General features: G+C 35.5%; 1 protein-coding gene across 5 annotated transcripts in view; it reads left to right on the forward strand.

The window, feature by feature from the left end:
* Positions 1–25,737, forward strand: part of Tox (thymocyte selection-associated high mobility group box) — a 342,631-nt gene that overhangs the window by 298,628 nt on the left and 18,266 nt on the right. For all 5 annotated transcript variants that reach the window (XM_005392187.2, XM_013518215.1, XM_005392189.2 and 2 more), the window contains exons 5-6: positions 12,274–12,504; positions 23,550–23,630. In XM_005392187.2, coding sequence (XP_005392244.1) covers positions 12,274–12,504; positions 23,550–23,630 — 312 coding nt within the window. The remainder of the gene's footprint in view (positions 1–12,273; positions 12,505–23,549; positions 23,631–25,737) is intronic.

A 25,737-nucleotide genomic window follows, 5' to 3' on the forward strand; every position in this document is an offset into this window, starting at 1 on the left:
CTAAAGAAAGATTAAACTCGAGTCTTTTATAGGTAAATGATCACAACTAGAGACCATACTCATAAGTGAAATAAATCAGACCTGCATGTGCAAGCACCATATTGTCTCTCTAGTGTAAAATCTGAAAGAGTTAATAAAACTTGGAGGTATGATAGACATTGTGAAATGATAGGAAAATGCTCAAGTGTACAGGGCAACTGGGACGTGGGAAAAGTGTAGTGAATGAAGGAGAAATTTTGTATGTATGTATATACAGGATAGTTAACATGGTTGATCTACTCCCTTCTATTTCTTTGCTGAAAGAAACTTAATGAGTCCTTGACTGGTCAATATTACATGTCTGTATTTGTTTTCATAAGAAACCACTTTGAAGATATCAATATGTAATACAACAAGCATTGTTAATTTCCTATCACTTTTTTTGTAACTCTGTATTGTCTGTAGTGTTCTTTTGCTATTTTTAAAAAGGTTGTCTGTCTGATAATGTTTTCCTCCTTTTATTTTTAAAATTAAAAAAAAAACATTTATATGCAATAGCCCATCAGGCTACCAGAAAAACTCTATGTGTGTGTGTGTGTGTGTGTGTGTGTGTGTGTGTGTGTGTATCAGTATTGGTAGATGAAATCCAAATGCATTATCTTTTTCTTGATGAAAAATAAAGAGCTAGGGATATCAGATAGTGCACTTTTTGTTAACCTCATACCAGTGTGGTTACCAGTGTCTGTCAGAGCAGTACCTATCATTAGAAATTATTTGGACGGGAAGATGGATCTTAAATGCTTTAAACTGCAAAATTAGCTGCAAAATGTAGTTTCTTAAAACATTAGAGGAGGTTTTTTAAATGACTGCATGAAAACCAAGTTCACTTTCACCTAAACACATGAAAATAATTATTTGATTGCCTTAATTATCTTTTGGCACCTTTCAAATTCCTCCCAGTGAAAAGGAGTCTTATGCCTAGTTACTGAGAAAAATACAGTAACTATTAAGTAATATGTGTTTCTCCTCTTTACTTTTTCCTTAAAAATATTACTAATAAATAGTCATTCGTGCCAGCCAGTCTGATTTCTTTTCACCTTTGTGAGAATTTTGTTTTGAGAACATTAAACTGTCAACATGTTGCCAAAGGCAACACTGCAATTCTGATCTATGCGGTTAATTCCTAGCAGCTATGTTAATTTTTAAAGGTCCAAATGAATTTTTAAGGTGATTTGTACATTTAGCCTTATGGCAGAGATGAAACTGTTGCATTGATTATATCTTCTTTCTTTGTGTATTCTTAATGTTCTGCTATTTGTAACCTTAATCATGGTGAACTTATGGCAGAGATGAAACTGTTGCATTGATTATATCTTCTTTCTTTGTGTATTCTTAATGTTCTGCTATTTGTAACCTTAATCATGGTGAACTGGAGAGGCTGCCACTTCCTCATAAGGCTAGCCAATTCCTAGAGGAAGCAAATGACGCCCAAGTGAGTCCCTTTGATACACAAAACAACCAACCCAGAGCCTGCACCCTAACCTATATGGAGACTCTATGTCTGCACATTGTCTGTCACCTTCTCTTCAATTCAGAATTTTTCTACCCATTCATTCAACTTATATTTATTAAATTGTTAGGAAAATCCTCTGATGAAAATGCTCAAGCATTTTATCACAGTTAAGGATTTAACTGGAATTTTTCTTTATATGTGGATAGGATTTATGTGGATTGTATTGCAACAGCTCCAGTTAAATGTGAAACAGCATTAAGTCAAAAAGATTGTTTAAATCATCTCTAACAAGCAGACCCAAAAGGAATATTGAGTTCCACACCAGAAAAAGCAGCTTTTAAACCATCCCTCCTAAAGCTTTGTGGTCTCTTTAAGCAATTACATATTGACTCCCATTTATCTAATTGAACAATTAAGTTAAGTTAAATAAGTCTGTTTTGACAAAATCATATATTGTAAATATACCAGTAGAATTAATTTTCACCTTGTAAACACCATCCATGGTTTTGATTGCTCTGAAGTTGTGTTGACAGCTGTATCATAAATGGGACATACAGTAAAGCATCAAAGAAGTAACAAACAGGCAGCTTGTGGTTCTGAGCCTGTAATCCAGTACTTATAATGCAGATACTTTAAGTGTCTTAAAGTGTCTGTTAAATTACAAATATATTTTTGGCAGTTTTTCCTTTAAGAAAATTATGGGTTAAAAAATCACATTATTTTTTTTCCTTTTTCCTTTTAGTTTTTCTTTTGAAAGTATCCTTATGTTTCATATGGGTCTGTTGTAAATGGCATAGTTAGGAGATCTTTTACTTTTAAATGGGACACTTAACTGCATTTACATTTACATAAATATTAAATTATCTGGGTTTATGTTTCCATCTGTGTTCTTTTTTCTGTCTTATGTTTCTTAATATTGTTCTTTTTTTCTCATTCCATTATTTCCGATTTTAAGATTATAAATTTTCTGTTTGTTTTCTTTCATTATCTTCCTCTGGCACATAACCATAGACAAGTCTAATATTGATCAATGTGTTTGCCCCTGTCCTTAGGTTACCTTAAGCACTTCCCTTCTAATTTATATTGAGAGCTCTTACAACTATTATTTTAATTGTATTTTCTTTTTTTTTTTTTTGGTTTTTTTTTCCGGGTACGAGGAATCAAACTCACGACCTCGCACTTGCCAGGCAGGCACTGTGCCGCTGAGCTAAATTCCCACCCCTTTTAATTGTATTTTCATTGAATTCTTAATTTAATAAACTTTATAAAACCTTATTTTTATTATTTTATGTAGTTCTATTTTCCTCCAGATTTGTATGCATATTTCTTTTCCGGGTACGAGGAATCAAACTCACGACCTCGCACTTGCCAGGCAGGCACTGTGCCACTGAGCTAAATTCCCAGCCCTTTTAATTGTATTTTCATTGAATTCTTAATTTAATAAACTTTATAAAACCTTATTTTTATTATTTTATGTAGTTCTATTTTCCTCCAGATTTGTATGCATATTTCTTTTCAACAATAATTGTTTTTCCTTATAGCTTTCAAATGTTCTTTTGTCAGAGTCTGTGGGGAACATGGTTAACTTAAATAATACTTTTGTTGGTTTTAGAATCCTAGATTGACAGTTACTCTCTTTCAATATTTTGAAGATGTTGTATTATTTCCTCCAGTCCTGGTTTCCATTGCTGTTTTGAGAATTATACTGTCTCTGTGTCTTTCTTTTATGGAAGTCTGCCTTTCCTCTCTGAATGAGATGAAGATCTTCTCTTGCCTTTAGTGTCCAGCAGCTTCACTGTGATGCATGTGGGTTTCTTCACATTTAGCCTGAATTTCATTATCCCCGTCTTTCACCATTTCTGGAAAATTTTAAACCATCCTTTTAGATACTGCCTCTTCCCTCGTCTTGCTCCCTTGTCATTTTATAACTCTGAGAGAATTTCTACTTACCCTCCACAACTCTTCTTTCTTCTGTGGTACCCCCACTCCTGCCGTACTACATTCCGATTAGTGTACTTTTGTTGATTCCCTCTTCATAGTTCACCTCCTGGCTCCTCTGCAAAGAGGATTTGTGGTTACTTCCACCAGATACCTTGGGCCATTACAATCTTGAACCACACTTGGCTTGAAGTTTTTCTGACCAGGTATGTAATGCTACAGATACTTACACATACTCTTTTTTGTTTGTGAATTATCACAAGAGAATTTTTTTTCTTATTATCAAGATTCCAAAGCAATTATCCTTGCAGATCCTGAGAGGACACTTACAAAGGAAACTATTTCACTCCACCCTTCCCCTGAGAATCTAATTTTTGAATATCTTCACATTAACAGAGCTCTCCTATAAACATCCAGCCTTTGATGAGCCTTGGCCTTTTCTTCTATCTAGTGCACCCTTTGGCCCAATCTTCCAGCTGGTTCAGCAATATCTTCAAGATGAAAGCCGAATTCAGTACTCTGCTTACTTCTCTGGGTTCCTTTGTTACCTAATTTTTGCTTTTAAGAGTTACTTTTTTTAATAGTACATGTTTGCAGTACATAATGATTACATTCATTGTGGGGAGTTGATACATGTACATAACACTTCTCCCTGGTTAGTCCATTGGTGCATGCACTGTGCTATCTACACAGAATTTACACAGAAACAGAAGGTTTCTTCTCAATGCAAATAGGGTCAGTCACTAGAGGACCAACTAAATAAGCCTCTAGAGAAATAGTTTATATTTAGCACTATTCTATAGGCAAGAAGACTTTTGGACTAAAGTAAAAAAATAACATTAAGTGACATTATGCTGTGGTATGACCAAATGTTACATCCCTTTATCTAGCAATGGGACAGAATATTTAAAATTGTGATTTGAAAGTATGGTATTCTCCACATTGAACTGTATTTATTATACTCGTGTTCAACATGGCCCGTGATGTAATATGTATGATATTTTTAAAGAATTCCTTATACCTCAGCAATTTAATTAATATGTCATTTCTTCATTCATTTCTTAAGTTTTTTTGGTGGTACTGGGGATTGAACCCAAGACCTTCATGCTCAACTACAACCCCAGCCTCATTTATTTTTCATTTTGAGAAGGGTCTTGCTAAGTTACTGAGTAGACTACACGAGGCTCAAGCTTTTGATCCTCTGGTCTCAGCCTCCCAGATTCTACGACTGTAGGTTTATGTAGTTGTTGTCCTAGTACCACCACATCTGGCTCCCTCATTTATATTTTAAGAAAGAGAAAACATCTGACTTATTAAGACTGACCCTAACAGACTAGTTCAAGAAAAAAAATGATAAAATTCAAACAGCCAGTACCTGATTTCAAATAATTTCCAAAATCAATTCAGGTAATTAAATTTTGCTAGGATATAATATTTTCAAGGAGCATGTGTTTCTAGACATATTTGAGATGACAGCCTATTTGATTAATTCATGAACTAAAAATAAAGTGAGACTTAGCATGGCCTCCTGACATTTAATTCAGCAGGACCCTACTTCAACAGCTTGTTTTCTCTGAAGGGTACTGCCCTACTCAGGCAAATTTAGAAGAGCTCAAGTAGAGTCAATAAAGTTGACATAGATAACTACTAAGTGTATATAAGTACAGCCAACCTTTTTTTTTTCTCACTTTGAAATTACTTTTCTGGACAGTAGCCCAAACTTTCTATTTCATACAAGGCCACTGAGTGCTTTTGCTAAACACATGCAAAAATAATACTCAGCTCTCTTTGGCAAAATCAAGGATCCTTAAAAATAAATCTACCAGAATAGGGGCTGGGGATTTAGCTCAGCGGCAAAAGCGCCTGCCTGGCAAGCGCAAGGTCGTGAGTTCAGTTCCCGGTACCGGAGAAAAACCAAAAAAATAAATAAATAAATAAATCTACCAGAATCATTTCAAAAGTAAAGCTCTTCATATGCATTTTTCTATAATTGATGTTTTGAGTCATTGAATGTTCTGTTATTATTAATGATAATAATAAAACCGATTGTAAAATGAAGGAAGTGTTACAGCCTTGCTGATTTCACAGTAACTAGATGACTTACTTTCCATGCTCATTTGAATTTATTCTCATAAGGGGATTTTAGATGGCACAGTTTAGAAAAAAAAGAAAATGAATTTAAGCAGCAAAATTTTCATGTACAAAAACAGTGCCATCACAAAAAGTGCTGTGATATGCCCTGTTTCTATGGTGAAGATTTTATAATATTTACTTTATATGATAAGAGTTATAAGTGGAGTTCTATGTTGTTTTTTCAGCCTATTATGCAGATGGTGCTTGATTAAAATCTATTTTAAACTACAGCGATTACTGCAAGATAGTGTGCATTAAACAGCTCTCCCAGCTCCATTAAGGGCTTTGGGACCACGGCAGTTTATTTTAAATATGCTTATAGACGTTCCTAACTTCTCCAGGGACATTTCAGTATCAGTGATTCTCCTGCCTTTTTTTTTTTTTTTTCTTTCAGTTCTGGGACTCCAACCCAGGGCCTCCTCGCTAGGCAAGTCTCCACCACTGAACTACGCCCAGTACTCCCCTTCCTTGATAACTTAAAGTCTTGTACTCTGGTTTCTTAAGTATTATCAAAGCAACATTGTTAGCACAAGGTTTTTTTAAAGTAAAAGATTATTGTTTTCTTGTGATAAAGAAGTTAAATGCATCACTATAATTAAGCAATAAGATGTGACAGGAAGTGAATTACCAGAAACCTGTGGACACTTCTAGGGTTTTCAGAGATACATTTATGTCTAGAACTAAGTTACATGAAATATATGCATTGGTGTAAAGCTTACTGTGTAATACTTATTTATGAGTACTATTTTTGTGTTTGTACATTTATTTATTTATTAGTGCTTTAACTGAATGTGAAATAGGTCTGTGGGTAATCAGGACTACATTAGGGCTTCAGCTCAGCCATGTTTTAAGTTTCTAGGATTTTAATACAGTTTTATATGCATTTCTAATTTTCTTTGTCTTGTAATTCTCTCTTTTTACTTTCAATGTGTTTGTCATCATAGGAAAATTATATTTTGTATTGTATGGTTTTACTTATATTCTAAAGAGTATGCTGTTGGAATTAAATTTAACTCTCCAGTCACAGAATTCTAGTCATTTAGAGTGTTATGTTCTAGCACACAATTTTGTATAGACAGGTAAAATAGCCACTACTCATTTCTCACTGTTTGCATTTAAATTTAACTAATTAAAATTAAATTAAAATTTTGTCAGTTCCTCAGTTACAATAGTCACTATAGCACATTTCAAATGGTTCATAGCAGTGGTGTCAAACCTGTGGCACATACACCACAACCAGCTGTTTGTTATCATTGAAAGCTCTAGAAGGTTCACCATCATGGGTCTATAGCTACATACAGTTAATGACCATCTTTTCAGACAGTACAGAGAACATTTCTTACCGTTCCAGAAAGCTCTGTGAGACTGTACTGCTCTGGACAATAGAAGTTAGTTCTTAGAAAAGATGAAATTATTAGCTTTCATCCATCAACGCAAGAAATAAGGATCCAGATAATAAGCCAAGAGTAAGGTCCAAAGACATAAATCCATTTAGCTAATTTTTGTACCACAATCATATTCATCATTGTGTTCATTCTAAATAATTTGTGGTCAAAAGAGCCAGATATTTTTCAAAGTGCAATCCATTACTGGCATGTAAATGGATCCAAACATAGCAGGAGTTCTTTTCTATCAAGGAGGCTTTGTATATGAGTAGTGACAATGGGCTTTTCACACAACTAAAAAACTGCCTGTCTAAAGTAGATCTTACACATTCCTGTTTCATGGCATTGAGTAGCAGTTGCTTTCTATACCTTTCCTATGCAAGAAAAGTGGGGGAAATCTCACATATTAGGAAGCAATGCCCAGTGTTCATGAGACAAACAGCCTTTACTGAACACTACACAAGGATTTGGATGAGAAGAAATAAAACCACAACAATTTCCATTCACTTACATTGCATCCTAAAATGCAAAGCAATTGTGCATGTGCACTAAGTCTTAATATGAAAACGTTGAGCAATATAATAAACAGTTATCTCCAAAGGGCATTTTATTTGTATAAAAATAGATCCCTTTCATATACATATACATAGCTTTTTCTCCACTCACATGTCTTCAGTGAAATTCAGGACATTATCTTAAATTACAGTTGAGTTCTATGGGGACAATCCTCAGTGGTCAGAATACGATTACCAAGAATATACCTTTGATGATCTAGTTAAATTATTGAAGGAAAGACAGTGAATCTTGAGTGATGAATATTTTATGTCTAGCATTTAGACTGGTCTTCTCAGATGCCATTTATTTTGCATGGTTGATCATCCAGACCAAGTGTAACATGAGTATGTATTTAAAGAGAAGGCATAGTATGTTGTTGACTGAAAGCAGACACACACACTCTCACTTTTAGTCATGGACAACACAAAGATAATATGTAAGATTGGGTGGTAGTCTGGCCTTAATGGGGGTGACCTCCCAGCGTTATATGTTAATACATATCAGGTACTTCATCAAATACCAAATTGAAGCTACAGATTTACAACTCATAGCACATAAGTGATGTCTCCTGAGCCTGGAAAATGTAGAGGCAGAAGTCATGAAATGTGTCCTTCTATAAAAATAACCAAGAAAAAAACCCTGAGATTGAACAAGACTCCATCCTGCTGATCCTACAAATACACCCAAGAAAGGACAGATAGCTTCCAGACATAAAAACCAAGTAGGTTGCTTGGTTACATAGAATTGCTCATGGTTTCCTAGGTTATGCTATATATTCCCATCAAAATGCTAATTTTTGGCCTTGAATACACTTCATACTTGAGCTTATTACTGGAAGTAACAGGTTCTCCTGCTTCATCAAGTCATCAGTAGAAAGGAGGGCACTGTTGTCAAACACAAGAGAATAACTGTCCTAATACCCGATTAATAGGGAAATAAACAAAATTGTCTGTGGTTCAGACCCAACTTTGAACAAAGGAGGAGAAAAACTAAATTTGAGCAACTCCTTTCATAAGAACATTTACATCCCATGATAGGAGATTTATCTCTATGGTTGACATTTGATCATTTTCCAAAAAGACTGATATAATCTGAAATCATGGAGATTTCAATATGTTCGATTATTAATTTTAATTAAGATTTAAAATGAGTCTATGTAATATCCCATATGGATAAGCACTCACTTATCTCTACACTTGGTTACCTATGTCTAAATTTACCAAAATTGTTGATGAATTATGTACTCCAACATCATGATCACTCCTTTTTTGTAGCTGTATTGAAGTAAATTTACAAATAAAATTGTATGCATTTAAAGTATATAACATCATGTTTTGGTATACATGTACATTGTGAAATAATTGCTATAATGAAGTTAGTGAACACATCCATCACCTCATCTGGCCACCAGTTCTTGTTTTCTTGTTTATCTGAGAGCTCCATTTGGAGGGTTGTTAATGAGAATGTTTGAGGTCAACTTCCTTAGCAAGTCTCAAGTGTACAATGCAGTACTGTTAAGTATAGTTACCATGCTAGATGGTAGATTCTTAGAAGTTAATTATAGCAGAAAGTTTATACTCTTTTACCGCTCTATTTTTAATTTTTTTCATTATACACCCTGTTGACTCTTTTTCTTTTCACTTTAATGACTGTTTTATGATTATAAACACACAAACGGCTATGTTTACAAAATTTGGAAATTACAAAGAATACAAGGAAGAAAATTAAAAAGTACCATTCTGTAATACAATGAAATTGCTAAAAAACATGTGAAGTACTTTTAAGAAATTTATCCGTATTTTCTCTTTCACTGCATATTTGATTATTGTCCTAAAGGACTCAAATAAATTTGTGAGGCTTAACTCTCTGTAACCGAAACCATCTGCACTTTCATTCATTCATTCTTCCTATGATTAATATTATTTATGTTACTATTTTTATTACTGTTATGACAAATGCCGAGCACTTACTGTGTTTTAGGAACCATGGAAGTGCTAGTGCACAAAACTATACCCGGACCTTCCTTCATAGGGGTGGAAAAGGGATAACCACATATTATTGAATAACTACATGTTTGGTATTTTCTATAAAGGGAAGTATATAGAAGTAAATAAGTGAATAAAAGGAGCCTAAGTTGAGTTTGAAATATCCTTGAGATTCGAAAATAAAGGTGTCAGATAGTTGTTTCGATGCATGCAAAACTCAGGGCAAACATGAATTTGACCTCCACCTAATGGTAGTGGAAACTCTACATACTTGTGAGATTACCTCAGTACAGACTCTCAAGATAAGGGAATTTGTAGCAAACAAAACAAAATAAAACATAATAAAACAAGACACATCAGAGATGCTACCATATAATAGCCATTTGAAGGAGGATGAGTCAAAAGGGAAAAAAAAAGGGAAACCCGCTTGGTTTCATCGTATGGAACTGGGGACCTTATATTACAGACACTGACATAAAAACACACCAAAGTGAACAGCAAAGGCTGCATCCAGCCAGCAGTGATGACCCTAGGAGAAAAATTGGTGGTGGACAAGAGAATGCTATGACCATATGTAGTCTTAAGCAACAGAAAAGGCTTCCTTGTCTGTTTGCTTTGTCTCTCAAGAATTTTCAGTGCCAAATTGGAAGAGTAGAGTTGAGAGTTTGTCTGAGGCCAGTCTCTTTCCCTTAGGCATCTGATTTAATCAGTGGAGAGTAGTACCTGGGCATCAGTGTACTTATTAGAAACTTTCCAGGTGATTTCAACATGCAGAAATATTTGAGACCTACTTTCTACGTCATGTGTGCCTATGTGCTTAATTTAGAGCTAGTCTACCTGTCTGCTATGTATTGCTTCAGTCTCATCGTGTCTTCTGAATTATATGGGGAGCAGTAATTTCACAGAATCACCTCTCATGTCCGTCCTGGGGAAGTAATGATCTAATGTTTTCCTACATTCACTTGTCAACTTGGTTCAAAGCATCCTGTCCCCAAGGGGTCTTTGATCTGCTTCAATAGGTAATTTGTAAATGATCATCTTTTTAAATATGTTTCTGAATTAAGAAAAGCCAAAGAATTCATTTAGCTCTCTTCCTATTTTGGGGGGTACTTGGGCATATATCTTTCAAACTGATTATAAGGTGTCATTTTATAAATGTCATTAGAGTCATTTCTTCTCAGTCAATAAATTATTTTTAAATGCATTAATGTATTATAATTAATATTTGAATATCCTTTTAAATGTTTACAAAAATATAAATATGTACCATCTCCGTGATCATAAAATGGCACTACAGCTGGTTTAGTAGAAGAAGCAGGGTTCCAGAACAATTAATTTAACCAGAAAAACATAGCTAAATATACTTTAAAAGGAAGGCATAGAGCTGGATCCTCTGATATGTTCACAGGGCTCTCACTATTAGACCATATTTCTTCTGCCACAGTGGCAGTTATGTTACACAAACGCCCCACCAAGCAAATTATATGAATTAGGTATGTATTGCATTGTGTCCACAGAGAGGAAAAAGTGACAGCCACCACCACAGTACAAAATGAGAATGCAGAACCTGCTGTGAGAGTGGTCATACTGTCTGGATACAGTGCACACATGGCTCATGTTGGTGCGGAAGGATTCTTCACATATAGTGTGAAGAATATTCCTGTTACTTCATATAATTTTATATCCTTCTCAATTCATAAAATTTTAGAGCTATCCAGAAATCCTGGGCAAAATTCTACATTTGACACAGAAAGATGAAACAGCATCACATCTACCTAATAACAAAGATAATATTCAGACTTAGGTGCCTTAAACACATTCAGTATATTTTTTTCACAAATGTATCAAAATAACAATTTAAGTTATCTAAATATTCACACTTGAGAACAATAGATGGAAATGGAATCTATTTTTAACTGAATAAAAAACTGTCCTAGAAATCTTTAGACTGTTTTTTCAGGCTTGTACTCTCCAAGGGTGCCTATTAGGCATATAATTGCTATTAAATTTAAATAGGCTAAAATTCAGTTCCTTATTCACTCAAGCCACATTCAAATGTTCACTAGGTTTATATGACTGGTGACTACTCTACAGAACAGTGCAGATCATGGAAGTCTCCCATCCTTGCAGAAAGTGCCACTGGACGTCCTGATGTAGGGTCCAGATCAAATCATTCTCTAGAACATGGGCAGTGCTAGGTTTTCCCAGCAGCACTCCATAGCCCTAGGTACAAAGTAAAAATTATTTCAGTTTTTACTGGACATATTGCCTCCATGGTTTTAAAATCAGAATTAGAAAGATAAGGAGGAACTCCCCAGAAGATAAGTTAGAGTCCTCGTTCAGTAGGGTTGTGACAAGAGAAACTTGCTGTCAGTGACAAAGAAGAAAAAGGAGAGTTAAAGGATAATATTTAATTATGTGGTAGTATTATAATCAACAAACTGCTTAACGCTGTATCAATTGAACTAGGAGAAGAATAAATATAAAGACTACATGAAACATGAGGGAATTTTATTTGCCTGTTTATTTTATGGTACTAGGGATCAAACGTAGGACCTCGTACATGCTACGTAAGCACTCTAACATTGTGCTGTATCCCTGGCCCAAAATATAAAGCTGTATTTAAGAAAACAACAGCAGCGACAGTACCAAGTGTCTGTGTTTGTGGGATGTGTATGGCTGTATCTATGTGTCTAAGTCTCAAAGCAGAACAACCATAGGACATAGGAATTTGGTCACAAATTTTCTCAGTTCCTCTACAATTTTATTTTGATTTTTATTTTAGACCAATGGTGGAGAGAAGCGGCCTGCCTCTGATATGGGGAAAAAACCAAAAACTCCCAAAAAGAAGAAGAAGAAGGACCCCAATGAGCCTCAGAAGCCTGTGTCAGCCTATGCATTGTTCTTTCGTGATACTCAGGCTGCCATCAAGGGCCAAAATCCAAATGCTACCTTTGGCGAAGTCTCTAAAATTGTAGCTTCAATGTGGGATGGTTTAGGAGAAGAGCAAAAACAGGTAAGAAGGGTTCAAACTAGAGTGGAAATCAATGTGGTTTGATACTGTGTATGTCCTTTAAAAGAGATGGCTTCTGATGTTTCCAGGAGAATTCTTCAAATTCCAGGAACAAGACTGGATGTGTGCCATCAGAACCAGACTTATTTAAGAATTGTTCACATAATTTTATACTCCTTTATTACCTCTCCATGAGTAGCACGTTCATCACTTTGTTTCAAAGTTTACATAGTATAGTTATTTTGGAAGGACGTTTGCCTATTCCAGCCAGGGTTACACTATTCCTTAATTTTCCCAATGTGGTCATAAATGCTGAAAAATAAAAGCCCTAAAAGTATTTTTAAAACTGTCCACACCTCTCTTCAGCACTTACCATTTACCCTTTTACCATTAAAACCCTCATTGCTTTTTGCAAAATGAATCTCAAATTTAAAGGTTTCTACTCTTTGCCATTCCATAATGACCACCAGCATATGCCAGTTTCCCCCATATATTTATACCATATTGCCAGCCTGTGTTAAATGGGACCAGGTGTCTGGCTGCTCTTTCTTCCCTTGTGGAGAACCATGGTGTGACTGAAGGCCGTGCTTAGGGAAGGCCCTGTGAGACATCTCAGCAATGGCCTAAGCAGCCTGGAAGGTCTTAAGGAGAACAAGGACTCAGCCTCAGCCTCCCAGAGTCCTGGGACTACAGGCATGGACCACCACATGTAGACTTTATAGTTTTTAAAAGCATTTTTTCATTATTGATCTCATTTTTCTATTCAGTACTCATAGGATACAATGGAATTGTTATCCAAGTATTACAGGTTATGAAATGGAACCAAGTAAATTAAATTCATTGATTTATTTACTCAATAAATATTCATTGAGCAGTTATTTTCTGGACATGGTTTTAGGTACTGTATATAGGGTGCACAACAAGCCCCATTACGCTGAATGATTTGTCTAAGATCACATGACCGGTAACAGAATCATGTGACTAAAACTCATTATTTAATTACAATTCTTTTCTTTACAAATCCTATGAATTGATGATCGTTGTGATAAAAACAGTTGCTATGGAAATATAGAACCTGCCTATCCAGTTCCTCATAGCCCCCCTTTCCTGTAAGTCAACTATCTTCTACAAATGGGAATTGCTATACATTTTCTTATGTCCTATTCAAAACTGCCAGCCTAAAGGAATGCTTTGTGTGTTAGACAGTGTTCTGTCCAGTGGAAAAGATACCTGAGGCTAACAAACGAGAAAAAGCTCGTATGTCTCACAGTTTCAGATCTTGATCACTTGCCTCTCTTCTTCTAGACCAGGGGCAAGGCAGAAACACCACAGCAAAAGGGTTTGGTAAGAAGACTGCTTGTCCCATGGCATGCAGGGAGCAGAGAGAGAGGGAAAGAGCCAGAGAGGAAAAGGCTGGGGATAAACCAGATCTCTCACAGGCTTCCTCCCAGTGACTTATTCCCTCTAACAAGGCCCCACTTCCTAAAGGCCCATTTAGCTAATGAACTTATCAATAGGTTAAACCATGTGATAAAGCTACAGTGCTCCTGATTCAATCATTCCCATAGCCTACCATCTGAGAAACAAACCTTCAACGTAATGAGCCCCTTGGGGTACATTTTGGATTCCAAACATAACACTTCCATAGGACATACAAGCTTACTCTGTCATGCCCTGTACTGTAGGAATTGTTTTTAAGGACAGAAAATACCGTGCTAACACTTTCTCTGTGCTTTCAATTAAAATATCCATCTCACTGTGGACAGGGTAGTTGACAATATGTATGGGATCCTAGCTGAAATCTGACATAGCTGTTTCAGGACTTTAGAGCTGGCTTCTGTCCTTAGATCCATTTGCTATCACACTCCCAAATTGGAGGTGTGGTTCTCCGTTAATGCTGGGTTAATGCTGGACAGTTGTGGTAGAATTGTGCAGTCTCTTCTAGATAGCTTATTCTTGAATGAAAAATGAAATGCATATCATTCTGTTTCTGTTCTCTGAATTATGTTACTTTGATGCCTCCCTGTCATACTCATGATGTCACACATGGGAACATACCTCAGTCTGCTCCAATAATCCACCTGTATGTTCCCAGATATACACTGAGATTCCATACATTAAGCTCTTTCCCTTTTGAGATATAATTTCCTAGATGAAGCTTTCAGAAAAAGACTCCTCTTCCTAGAGGTTATGTGTACCAGCTTTTGTTCCTCAGAGGCATACACGATTCCCTTCTGAAGATTCAGCTCTTCTGCGCTGCCTAAGACCTGGCAACTGAACTGGAAATGTTGCTCCAAGGCTTCTCTGTGCTGCCTTAGTTTCTATTTATCAAGTTTTATTTTGAGAAACATCAGTAGCCTGTACTAACACACTCACCTTACTTCTCTATCACCCAGTTTTCCTATTAGTTCTTGCATTCAAGACCACTGATTTTAAAAGAGGGAGGTGTGCAAAGGCTTTCCAGAGCTCAGGACAGGTCCTTTACATTACCTATATTAAAAAATAAGTGCCTGGTTTCTTATTTATGGTGCAAAAGAATAATGTTCATAAAAATCAGGTAATATAAAGCAGCAGATGTCTTTGTATCAACCCTATTATCATCAGGATTTTTATTTTAATATAGAAGGGAAAAATTAAGAATGCATTCACATTCTTTTTGTCTGACCATAAAGGTGTTTATAGACACAAGGAATATGAGATTCAATCTTCTTAACTGTGATACTAAAAGGAGAGACTACTTCCATTATCCTATTGTGGTGTTCAAAATTGAGGCTGAGCCATCTTAATGTGGATATCATTGCAATTATGATGTAATAGTCAAGGCATTTTAATTGCATACATAGGATGACAAAATATTTTCCCTTTTCTCTTTTGCATTTTATTTCTAGTTTAATAAAAAATTCATGTGAGTCTACTTTTGAGGCATCTAAGGAGAGGTATTTTGGAGAGAAGTCATTTTATAAATGAAGGATGAAATTATATAATAGTTGACTTATAGAAGTCATTAGGTATATTGTAAAGCAACCTCATAATCAAAATCCAGTTGCTAAAAGTAACACTAAGATTATTTAGAAAAATATCTTATGTTTCACATGGGACTGAATACTTTAAAATTTGAGTATTTCTTTGAGAGTTACCAAACACAAGGTGTTGGGAACAATGGGTTACTCCAAGATGGTTTGTCCCTGTGCCTGATGCTCCTTTGACTTAACAGGGATTTGGCATAGCCTATTCTTTTCTCATAACAGATGATCTTGCTTAATACAGAGAGTAGGTATAACACACACACACACACACACACACACACACGATGCAGTCCTACCCCAGGGACATGCAAAGGGAAAGTGCAGTGAAAGCCTGCTGTGTGGGATGGGCCACCACACTGCTGTGATGGTGTTTCTAACCATTTGTAAGAGTTGCCAGCAAAGCAAATATGCCTGCCTCAAATGCACATTTGGACATCCAGAAGGTTTCAGCAAAACAGCCCAAATTGTTATTATGCTGTATTACCACCTGTTCTTTCTCTTTATGTTTACTTATTGTACCAACACACTATAATATCTGTTTGAAACTTAAATTAATTGTACTTTATTTTCATTTAATATTCAAATTGGGGAGGACACATACTGCTATGTATTTTTAAAGGAATATTCTGGAACACAGTAGAGGCTTACTTTTAAACTTCCAAATTTTAGACCAACACACGTTACAGAACAAAGCTATGTGATGCTTTTGGCATCATGTAGGAAACTGGTTCTGGTAAAAGCATGAGATTTCATGTGCTACAATTGTTTGAAAGTCCAGTTATAATAGCCCACAATTATGAGCAGCTACAAATACAAATAGAAACTGGGAAAAATGGACAAAATTATTGATGACTTATTGGGGGCTCAGAAAATTACAATATTTAAGGAAAAACAGCTTTAGTGAGATTATAATAGAATGTTTTCTTGACAGCCAGAGGGAACAGGACTAATAGAGCCGCTATGTGCTTGTACCATGTGTTCTCACTGTGGAGTATAGGCAGGAATAAGAAGCCAATGCAGAGAGCAAGTCTTTATTTTTCAGAATCCGTGGTGAGTGAGAAACTGTATGTGTATTGGTTTCCACAAGGAATCTTTCAAAGAAAAGAAATCAAAAGGAAGCTGAAAGACATGATCAAAATCCTCCAGGACTCAAAACCTCTCTTAGGAATCCTTCCTACCAAAGCCACTGATCAAACTCCACATATCAGAGATCTCTCCATTTTAATACCTTGGAAGATGGTGCTGAATCTGGAATGGAAAGAGAATTGTGTTTGGGATTTCACCCAGGGATTTTAAATGCTAATGACTAGTAAGACAATGAAGAGCCCATTTGAGACGCATACTAAGTTGTTTAAAAGGCATAAGTGTTGCAGTGATGTTGGTCTTTGCTATTTATCTTTCACTGACTAGAACCTACAGAGAAAGAAAAATAGTCCATGAACAACATCACACTCTTTGTATTTAGGCTCCTTGGAGTTTCAGCAAGCCTCAGCCTCTTTTTTATGAGCCTCCAGCTGAATTTCCTGTCTACCTCTGTGATTTCTGAATTCTAAGATTCTAGTCATTGTCGTATAGGACTTGCAGCAGCAGTGACAAGATAGAGCAAATCAAACCCTACAAAATGGAAGAGCCAAACAACTGTTTTACAGTAGTAAAACAGTTTGGTCCAAAGAACTACCAAGGGTTCTTGAGTCCTTCCTAGCCATGGAAAGTCAATTTAAATCAGAACCAGATGTAAATAACCGAATGAAGCTTAAGTTCCTAATTGGAGACACAGCCAAGCTGTAAGACATTTAGCAAATTACAAACAAAATGTTCTTGTTTACATTACATTAAATGGCTTTAAAGCTGCAGCCAAAGAGCTAAATAAACATGCTGTTATGCTAAAAATGGAGTGGAAAGCCTATTCAGAGTTTGGTGTGTTCAGAACAAACCACAGCCCACAGGAGCCCAGAGAGTATATTTTTATAAAGCTAGTCCTGACGTGGAAGGAGACAGTGGACCCACCTCAAGATGCAGGGCTTAATGAGCAGATATCGCTTGTAGAGAAACTGTTTGAATACTGTAACATATGCCTTCTTTCAGGATGCATAATTCATATCCAAGAATATTAGCCACAGCAGCTCGGCTCAACAGCAACACCTCATTATTTTATCTCTCAGTATTTATTCCTATGTTTGACGCCTCATGAAATTACTGCTAATGTGTTTATATAAGGGCAGATCTGACACAAGTGGGAAGAATGTAATTTCCTACTCATTCTTTCCTGCTGCTGTGTCCTCTTCCCTGGTAGAAGTGGCAAGTGTAAATAGTTAATTTGCTTCAATTATGAGCCTGTCCTGCTAAATTAGAAGCAGCAGGGATATGAAGAGCCAGAATTATACTTATGAGGCAGCTGACAAATCCTCTGAGCCTACAGAATCAAATCATTTACTCCTCCTGGTGCTCAAACACCTACTACATAAATGCTGCTGGGTTCCCCCCGCCTTTATCATATGGTAAAATTTGGATTTTATGTCAACAATACTTAAGGTTAACAAAAATCCTCTTGTACTGTAACATTCACATGAGTGTTTATCTTGGCCATTTCCTTACAAATGTAAAGATACAAAAAACAGTTGTTCGTTTCAAAGCTGTAGCATACAAGCAAAGATTATATTCATATAAATTTAAAACAGTAATTAAAATTATTACATGAAATAGTGAGCATATTTTACTTCTAAAATCCAAGCAAGCATTTAAATACATACACATAAATATTGCTCCATCAGTGTGATTAACGCATGTCATCATAGGTAGGTATAAACAAATGCAGAACACATATGTAAATATTCACATGCTTACATTCAGTAATAGCAGATATCTAATATAGAAGTTTCTGTGACCCTGGTGGAGTGATCACTGCAACATGATACTCACTCAAATCTGTTGCCATTGATGTATTATCTCTGTAAATGTTTGGGGAGGGCTATCTACCTATCAAATCAGTTATTCTTATTGCTATACATTTTACATTAGAAGATACAGTTTAGTAATTTGCCCTTAGCACTCATGCTAATGCTGATTCTTAAAAAGGAGAAACCCAGTTCTAGAGATAGACATTCAAGAAAAGCAGTCATGTGCCTCATAATACTGTTTGTGTCAGTCAGGAACCACATGTACATATGAGGTTGTTCCCAAAGTCGTGCTGACAAGTGACACTGTAGCCTTCTTAGCTTGTGTAAGCGCACTCTGTGCTCTCCGCACAATGACCAACCACCTAATGACACATTTCTCAGAATATATCGCTGTCACTAAGGAACGCATGACTCTTTCCTGAGCATCTGCTGTGTACCAAGCACTTCCCTGCATGTTGGGCTTTCAGCTGTGAATATGAGACCAGGCCCTTCAACTGTGTGTTGGAAAGAGGCCTCCTACAAAGCACTTCTCAAAGCTAGGAAGAGCCCCTGAAAAAACAGACAGCTTTTTTTTACCGGATTGATTTGATTTAGACCATGGTTCTATGGATTAGTTGCTTGAAGGTTTTGGGTAAAGTCATCACTGCCCATTCAAGTTTATTTTCTTATCTGTAAAGTGAAAATAATAAAACCAATGCAACATTCTCATTGGAAGAATTAAAGAGAGTAGATAATATCTTGACACAGAGATGCATACAATTTTTACGTCACTTTGATCACATAGTTTTGGTGCCTCACAACACAGCAGATACTTTCAGATACTTACTGCAACATAGCAGATACTTTTCTACTGATTAAGATCTATTGAATATCATATCTATCTAGTCAAACTCATTTACTAAATCAGCAAATATATTTCATAGCCACATTTTTAGGCAAAGAACTCGCTTCTGATTCCTACTATCCCAAAAATAGGCAACATGAATATTGTTGAGATCCTTGCGATCTGAAGGTCCCCAAAGGAAATCAATAGCAAGTTTTTTAGTTACATCATGTAATGTTTTCAGTTCTCTGAATGTCATGTTATATAATTCCACGCGTTCTGGAACCCTTAAGGAAATGCTGAGCAAGTTACACAAGATGAAAATTCAACCACTTTTAAGGACTAAGCTCTATGAAATGTAAATGGCACTTGCTTAAACTGACCTACATAATAAAAGCCTTAAAAGAAACTCCAAGTTTTAACTTTTGAAAATATATAGCAAATTAAACTATTCCAGCTTATCCATCACTGTATTGTTAAACATTTTCTACAAAAAAAAAATTGTAATGAAAAAAACCCACATTTGAGTTTAACCAAAAAGAAAAAAAAAAAACTTTTTAAGAGTTTTATAGCTTGAATAGAATACAAAATTGGAAGAATTTTATACTTTTTTCTTACTATTACTACAACTGCAATAGAAATAATCTATGACTAGAGATTAGAGGCAAAGCAGCAAAAAAGGAAAGAAGAAAGAATTTTTATTTTTAACAAACAGACATCCATCTACAAAATAGCATAAGAACAATGCAAGCAACACTGAATTGCAGACAGTGATAGGAAATTAACAATGGTTGTTGTATTACATATTGATATCTTCAAAGTGATTTCTCAGGAAAACAAATATGGACATGCAAGATTGAGCAAATAATTAATCATTAACTGTTCCTTTCAGTAAAGTGATAGAAGTCAGTAGTACAACTATGTTAGCTATCCTGTATATACATACATACAATTTCCCCTTAGGAAGAAGGAATTAGGTTGTGTTCATAAATTTTGGTTTCTGTATGAGTTGGATGGATTATTTGGGGGAAGGAAAATAAAGCAAATGAGTAAAATGACAAATTGGATAAGAATCTCTTTTGTTTAAGCTTGTCATATTCATTGATATTGAACTGCTGATTTTAATTAGGGATTATCAGCCCATAAAAACACATGTACATGCTGGTATTTAGAGCATTTCAGAAATGACTCAGTGAGTCACTAGATCACATAAACAGGATTTGGATTCTCTAGAATTGCTATCTGATATCTATCTACGTATGTTTCAGTTTAGCCAGTATACATGTTTTAGTTTAGCCACTGAGATACAGTCCTTACATGTGATATGATCGCTTTCTTGGAATAACAATTCACAGCATATAACTTAGGACAGGATGAATTAAAAAATGTTTGGATGAGCTGGGGAAAATGATAAATGATGTATTATGATTTTAAAATCCTCATCTGGCCAACTTTGCACTTTATTTCAAACAGCTGTGGACCATTTGGAAGCCATTTTGTAGCTCAACTGAGTACTAATATTTACTGTATGAATCACATACCTTTAAAATATTTGTCTTTCCCTGAGAGAGAAAAAAACTCTTTTTTCCCAAATTTAACTTTGACATAAATCAGACCCATCTTCATAGGTTAGGTTTATGTATTTGATCTTTACAGCAGTTATTCACTGCCAAAGTCCCACAACCTCTTTGGTTTCTGAAAATAGAGGACTGTTTCTATCCATAACTAAATGCTTTGAAATATTTTTAAGAAACTTTTTACTGATTATTTTAAAGTATCTCTTCTAAGGTAAGAATTTCCCTATTTCATTTACATGTGAAATTCTTATACATTAGTATTTTTCTCTCATATTTGAGGTTTTTGGATAATTTCGCTGAATATAAAATTCAAACAGCAATTTAACCCAATTTTAGAAAATAGCACCAAGAAGACATACTCAGTATATAATATTGGAGCCATTAGGTAGTTCTCAAAGGTGGGGATTCTGATTATTGTTAGGAATGCTACCCTACATTTTAATTCTGATCTGGTCTCCTCACCTTTAAATACGATTACAGACATATTCCTGCTGAAATTACCCCCCTTTAAATTCTCCCTCTGAAAATCTGCAGCTATTCAGAAGAGTGGATCCATCAATCCATGTAATGTGACATGATAAGTTTACTCTTTTCTAAAGTGGTGTTTAGGCACTTGTACAATGATCCCAACATAGGCAATCATCAATAGCCAATGGGGAGCCATTTGTAGAAAACAGGAAACTGTGAGTGCTAGTCAGGTATTCCACAACAATATCGATCCCATAGTGAAACCCAAGGCACGTGTTCTTCCTGAAATGCATGGAGGTAAGACACCTTTCTCTCCTGTTTGTTAATCAACAAATTTCAGGAAAGTTAACACATTTGTGTCTTGGAAAAGACATTTAAGGGAACAGTATATAGAGATCTGTTTAACAAAAAAATCATTCAAGAGAAATCAGAACTCTGTGCTTCTAAATGCGTTTCTGAACAAAAGGTATAACAGACATGGATCTTACTACTCAAAGGCATTTGCTCTGCTTTAGCATGTCATTCATTTTCACGTGTGACTTTGACTTCCAATGATCAGTTCAGTAAGGTAAAATATTCTTATATTCCAATCAAAAGAATTGTCAGCTTTTTACTAAAAACTGAATTCTGAAATATAATTTTTAAAGTTTCATTAGCTTGCTACTTAGTAAAGATAGTGCACTGATTATATGGTACTAATGTGCTAATTGTTCATTCTATATTTTCATTGGCTTTTTTATTGTACCAAGATGCCAAGTATAAAAGTCAGGGCTGAAAACCTTCTCAAAGGAGAATAATTAACAAATTCATTGCATAGAGTCCCATTATAATTCTGTTGACAAGGTTAGTCATTTATTTACCTTAAGAACAATGTTCTTCTTTAATTAAAATATTCATGAGTAAATAATATTTCTCAATCTTGAATTTCACAGTTGAGTACTGGGCTCAGCAAACCGCAGTCATCATTAGAAACCAGCCATTTACCTCTGCTGCCAACTGGCAGATATTAGGTCTACAGACATAATTTATATTTAACTACTCTGACTAATTCTGAAGCCATTTTTCAATACTGACCTGTGTCTGGTTTTGAGCTCAGCATTACAAAATGCGAGCCAAGCCTTGTGCCCTGCTGTAAAATTCAACATGTGGAAAATTTAAAATATTTGTTTCAAGGAAAATACATTTCAATTTCCACAGTAAATGATGAAAAATATTTTGTTCTTTTGGGTTGATTTCAAAAGATTGCCAAACATCTTGTCTAAAATCTTGAAACAATCAGCTTAATGGCAGCAGACAAGCATGTGTGTTCACTGTGCTCATCTTTCATTTTTGAGTCTAATGTCTCCTTTCTGTTTAACTTAGCAGAGTGACCTTTAGCAGAATGACCAAGCAAGTCATCTTTCAGTTCTTTCACTCAATTTTGGGTTATTTTACTTTTATTTTCAAGATGATTCCCTCTCAAAAATGAAAAGCTTCTGTAAACGGAGATTCATCTTAGGACATTTTTACCTTTTCAGAATGAGATGTCTGCAGATCTATGTCATCTGGTGCTTTTGTTGGAAAAGCACAACCTGCACGGGTCATGCAGCATGATATTCATGCAGTCCTCAGCTGTTTGGGGTCCCCATTCCACTCCCAAATGTGTTCTTAGCTGTTACCCCTGACTCCTGAGTCTGTCAAAATAGAACTCCAAGGATTGAAATCTTCAAATAGTGATGGACCTACAAACTCTACCATATGTCCTTTGCTTATAATTATTAAACATGCTATGTCATCTTTCCATTCATCTTTGTTTTAATGCTAAGCATGGAATGTCTGTATTAGGCCTTGACTGCACTGTGCCCATTATAGACATTTTTGCTCGTTATAGAAATATGAATTTGCCAGTTACAGAAATCTGAATTTTACCTATTATAGAAGTGTGAATGCCTCACTTGCTCATGTGTGGTTTCCCTGGGAACCTTTATCCGTAGCATCTTCCTAAGCCAACTGCTTCCATGCTCAAAGTAGCCCAGATAAATCATTTCATGTACATTATGTAAAATGTAAAATTTTGCTTTCATTAATTTTCTTACCTAGTCTATTGCCAGTCTTATTTCAAATTTGTTTCAGTAGGAAAACACAATATTCAGAAAGATATGTATTATTTTATTATATAATTATATGTATGTATGTGCAGTTATCATCCTGTCTTATACTTCTCTGAAAACAAAAGCAGATGCACTTTCTAATTTAAGATTCTTTGTTGCTGTCATAGGTCTATAAAAAGAAAACCGAGGCTGCAAAGAAGGAGTACCTGAAGCAACTAGCAGCATACAGAGCCAGCCTTGTATCCAAGGTAACAGGCAATTGTGTGGCATTGTGACAGATTGTGGCCATCTCAGTGCAGACTTTGATAGTCATTTAAAAGCATAAAAGATCACTTTAGCATTTCTGCAGTCTCCTTTGTTGAGAAAAAGGACATCCTAAACAAAGCTATATGTTATGGAAATACTGGTTCGTCACTAAAAGACTGGAGCAGCATCCTCCTGGCCTTTTGTAAAATGCTGTTCACCTGTGGATTATTGGTTTTGTAGAGTTGTCATAGCACATTCTTAATCCTAAACCTACTTTCTATTTCTCCATCCCCAATGCTTAAATTGCCTCTGCTTCATCTTTCCGCCTTTTTTTCTGAGGAGATAGATACCAACTCTTTTAATTTCTGCCCACTGCATCATCATTAGGAATTAGGCTGGCAAGAAAAAAGAAAGAAAAAGCACATCATTTTGTTTAAAATTTAAAACATGACTTTGTAATTTTTGTTGTTTTGTTTGTTTTGTTTTGTTTTGTTTTGAGACAGAGTCTCATTATGTAATTCAGATGCCTTTGAACTCCTCATTTTGTAGCCTAGGCTGGCCTTGAACTCATGGTGATCCTCACCTCAGCTTCCCAAGAGCTAGAATTACTACCTGACTTTAAAATATTTTGTGCTTCAGAATATTTTAAGCATTAGTTCTTGCTGTTATAAATACTCAGGAGTTGGCTCTATTTGGACTCATGTTACTAAAGATGTATTTTTCTATATAAAATACTCAGGGAAATAACCACAGAAAAACTGGACTGAATCTAGAATGACTGGCCACCATGTCACCTGAAGTCCACACTGGCCGTGACTTGCCCATTCTGACCCTGGACTCTGGACTCCATTGCATTTGCTTGTGAAAAATACTTTTTTTTAATACACAAATATTCTTTACCATTCTAGCAAATCTAAGATAATTATATAAATTAGTGCTTTATGAAGAAAAATATATACTGAGTATATTGTCACATAGAAGAATATAGAAGGCAAAATACAAATGAATCCAATATTTTAGCACAGTGTTGGTCTAATTCAGTTGCATGGTCCATTTCTAAGGTATGACACTGTAAGAAAATTTACTGTTTGGGATTTAATTGTCAGCTTGCTAACTCTCCTGCTTTCTTGCACTCTGTATCATATACTTTCTAATTTATGTAGCTCCTTTTGAAGCTATTTATATTTTCTGCTGATATCATTTCACATTTTGCTATATGTATAGCATTCACAGAATGCTTCTAAAATTATAACCGAATATCAGATCCATCCAGCCATTAGTTAACATTGTTACAGGCTAATATGTTAAAAAGAGAAAGGAGGCTTTTAAAAAATGAATTCTCCTTTCCTCATTCAAGATATCTTTCTTTTTAAACATTTGAACAGAGTTTAAGTCAGAGCATCTTTACATGTGAAAAAATCAATGCAGAAAGTCTCGATCCCAGTACCAAGTACTCCATGACATGTGGATTGCTGGAGTGCGATAATACTGACTAAGCCTTTACCTCCAAAACAAGTGTCCTCAGATTTGCTCTGAGCTGCAACTTTTCTCACTATTCAGTCTCAGAGCTGCAACCCGCAGTACACAGCAATTTGTATAAACGCTGTGAATTGCCATTTCTACATTTAAAAAACAAGCACTTTTTTTACAGCTTACTCTGACATTTTTCTTCTCTTTGGCAGTAAGAATTTTGCTGGAGCTGTTGAATCTCTATTTAGGTACAACTATCTATTATGTTTATACAAATGGGAGGGAAGTTACAATCGTTCCCTCCAGGTTAGAAAAATGACCCTCTGATATAGTACATGAACAGATGTGTGCTGTATGAACCTTCTGTGCACCTACAGAAAATGTACCAACTTACTCTCCAATAGCAGATAGTGTATAAAATCCATTTATTGCTCTATTTTAATTGTGACTAGGCAAATTTTTACTGCTATAAATTATTTCACTATTAAAGAATACCTAAAACAGCCAAGAGAAAATATAATATAATGTAATAGTTACAGTTCCAGAAAACTACGTATCAGCCAAATTCTATTCTGTTGTTATTGTTGTTATTTCTTCTTCTCCTCCTCCTCCTCCTCCTCTTCCTCCTCCTCCTCCTCC

The sequence above is a fragment of the Chinchilla lanigera genome, unplaced genomic scaffold (assembly GCF_000276665.1).
Source record: "Chinchilla lanigera isolate Chin_1 unplaced genomic scaffold, ChiLan1.0 scaffold00043, whole genome shotgun sequence".
Classification (NCBI taxonomy): Eukaryota; Metazoa; Chordata; class Mammalia; order Rodentia; family Chinchillidae; genus Chinchilla; species Chinchilla lanigera.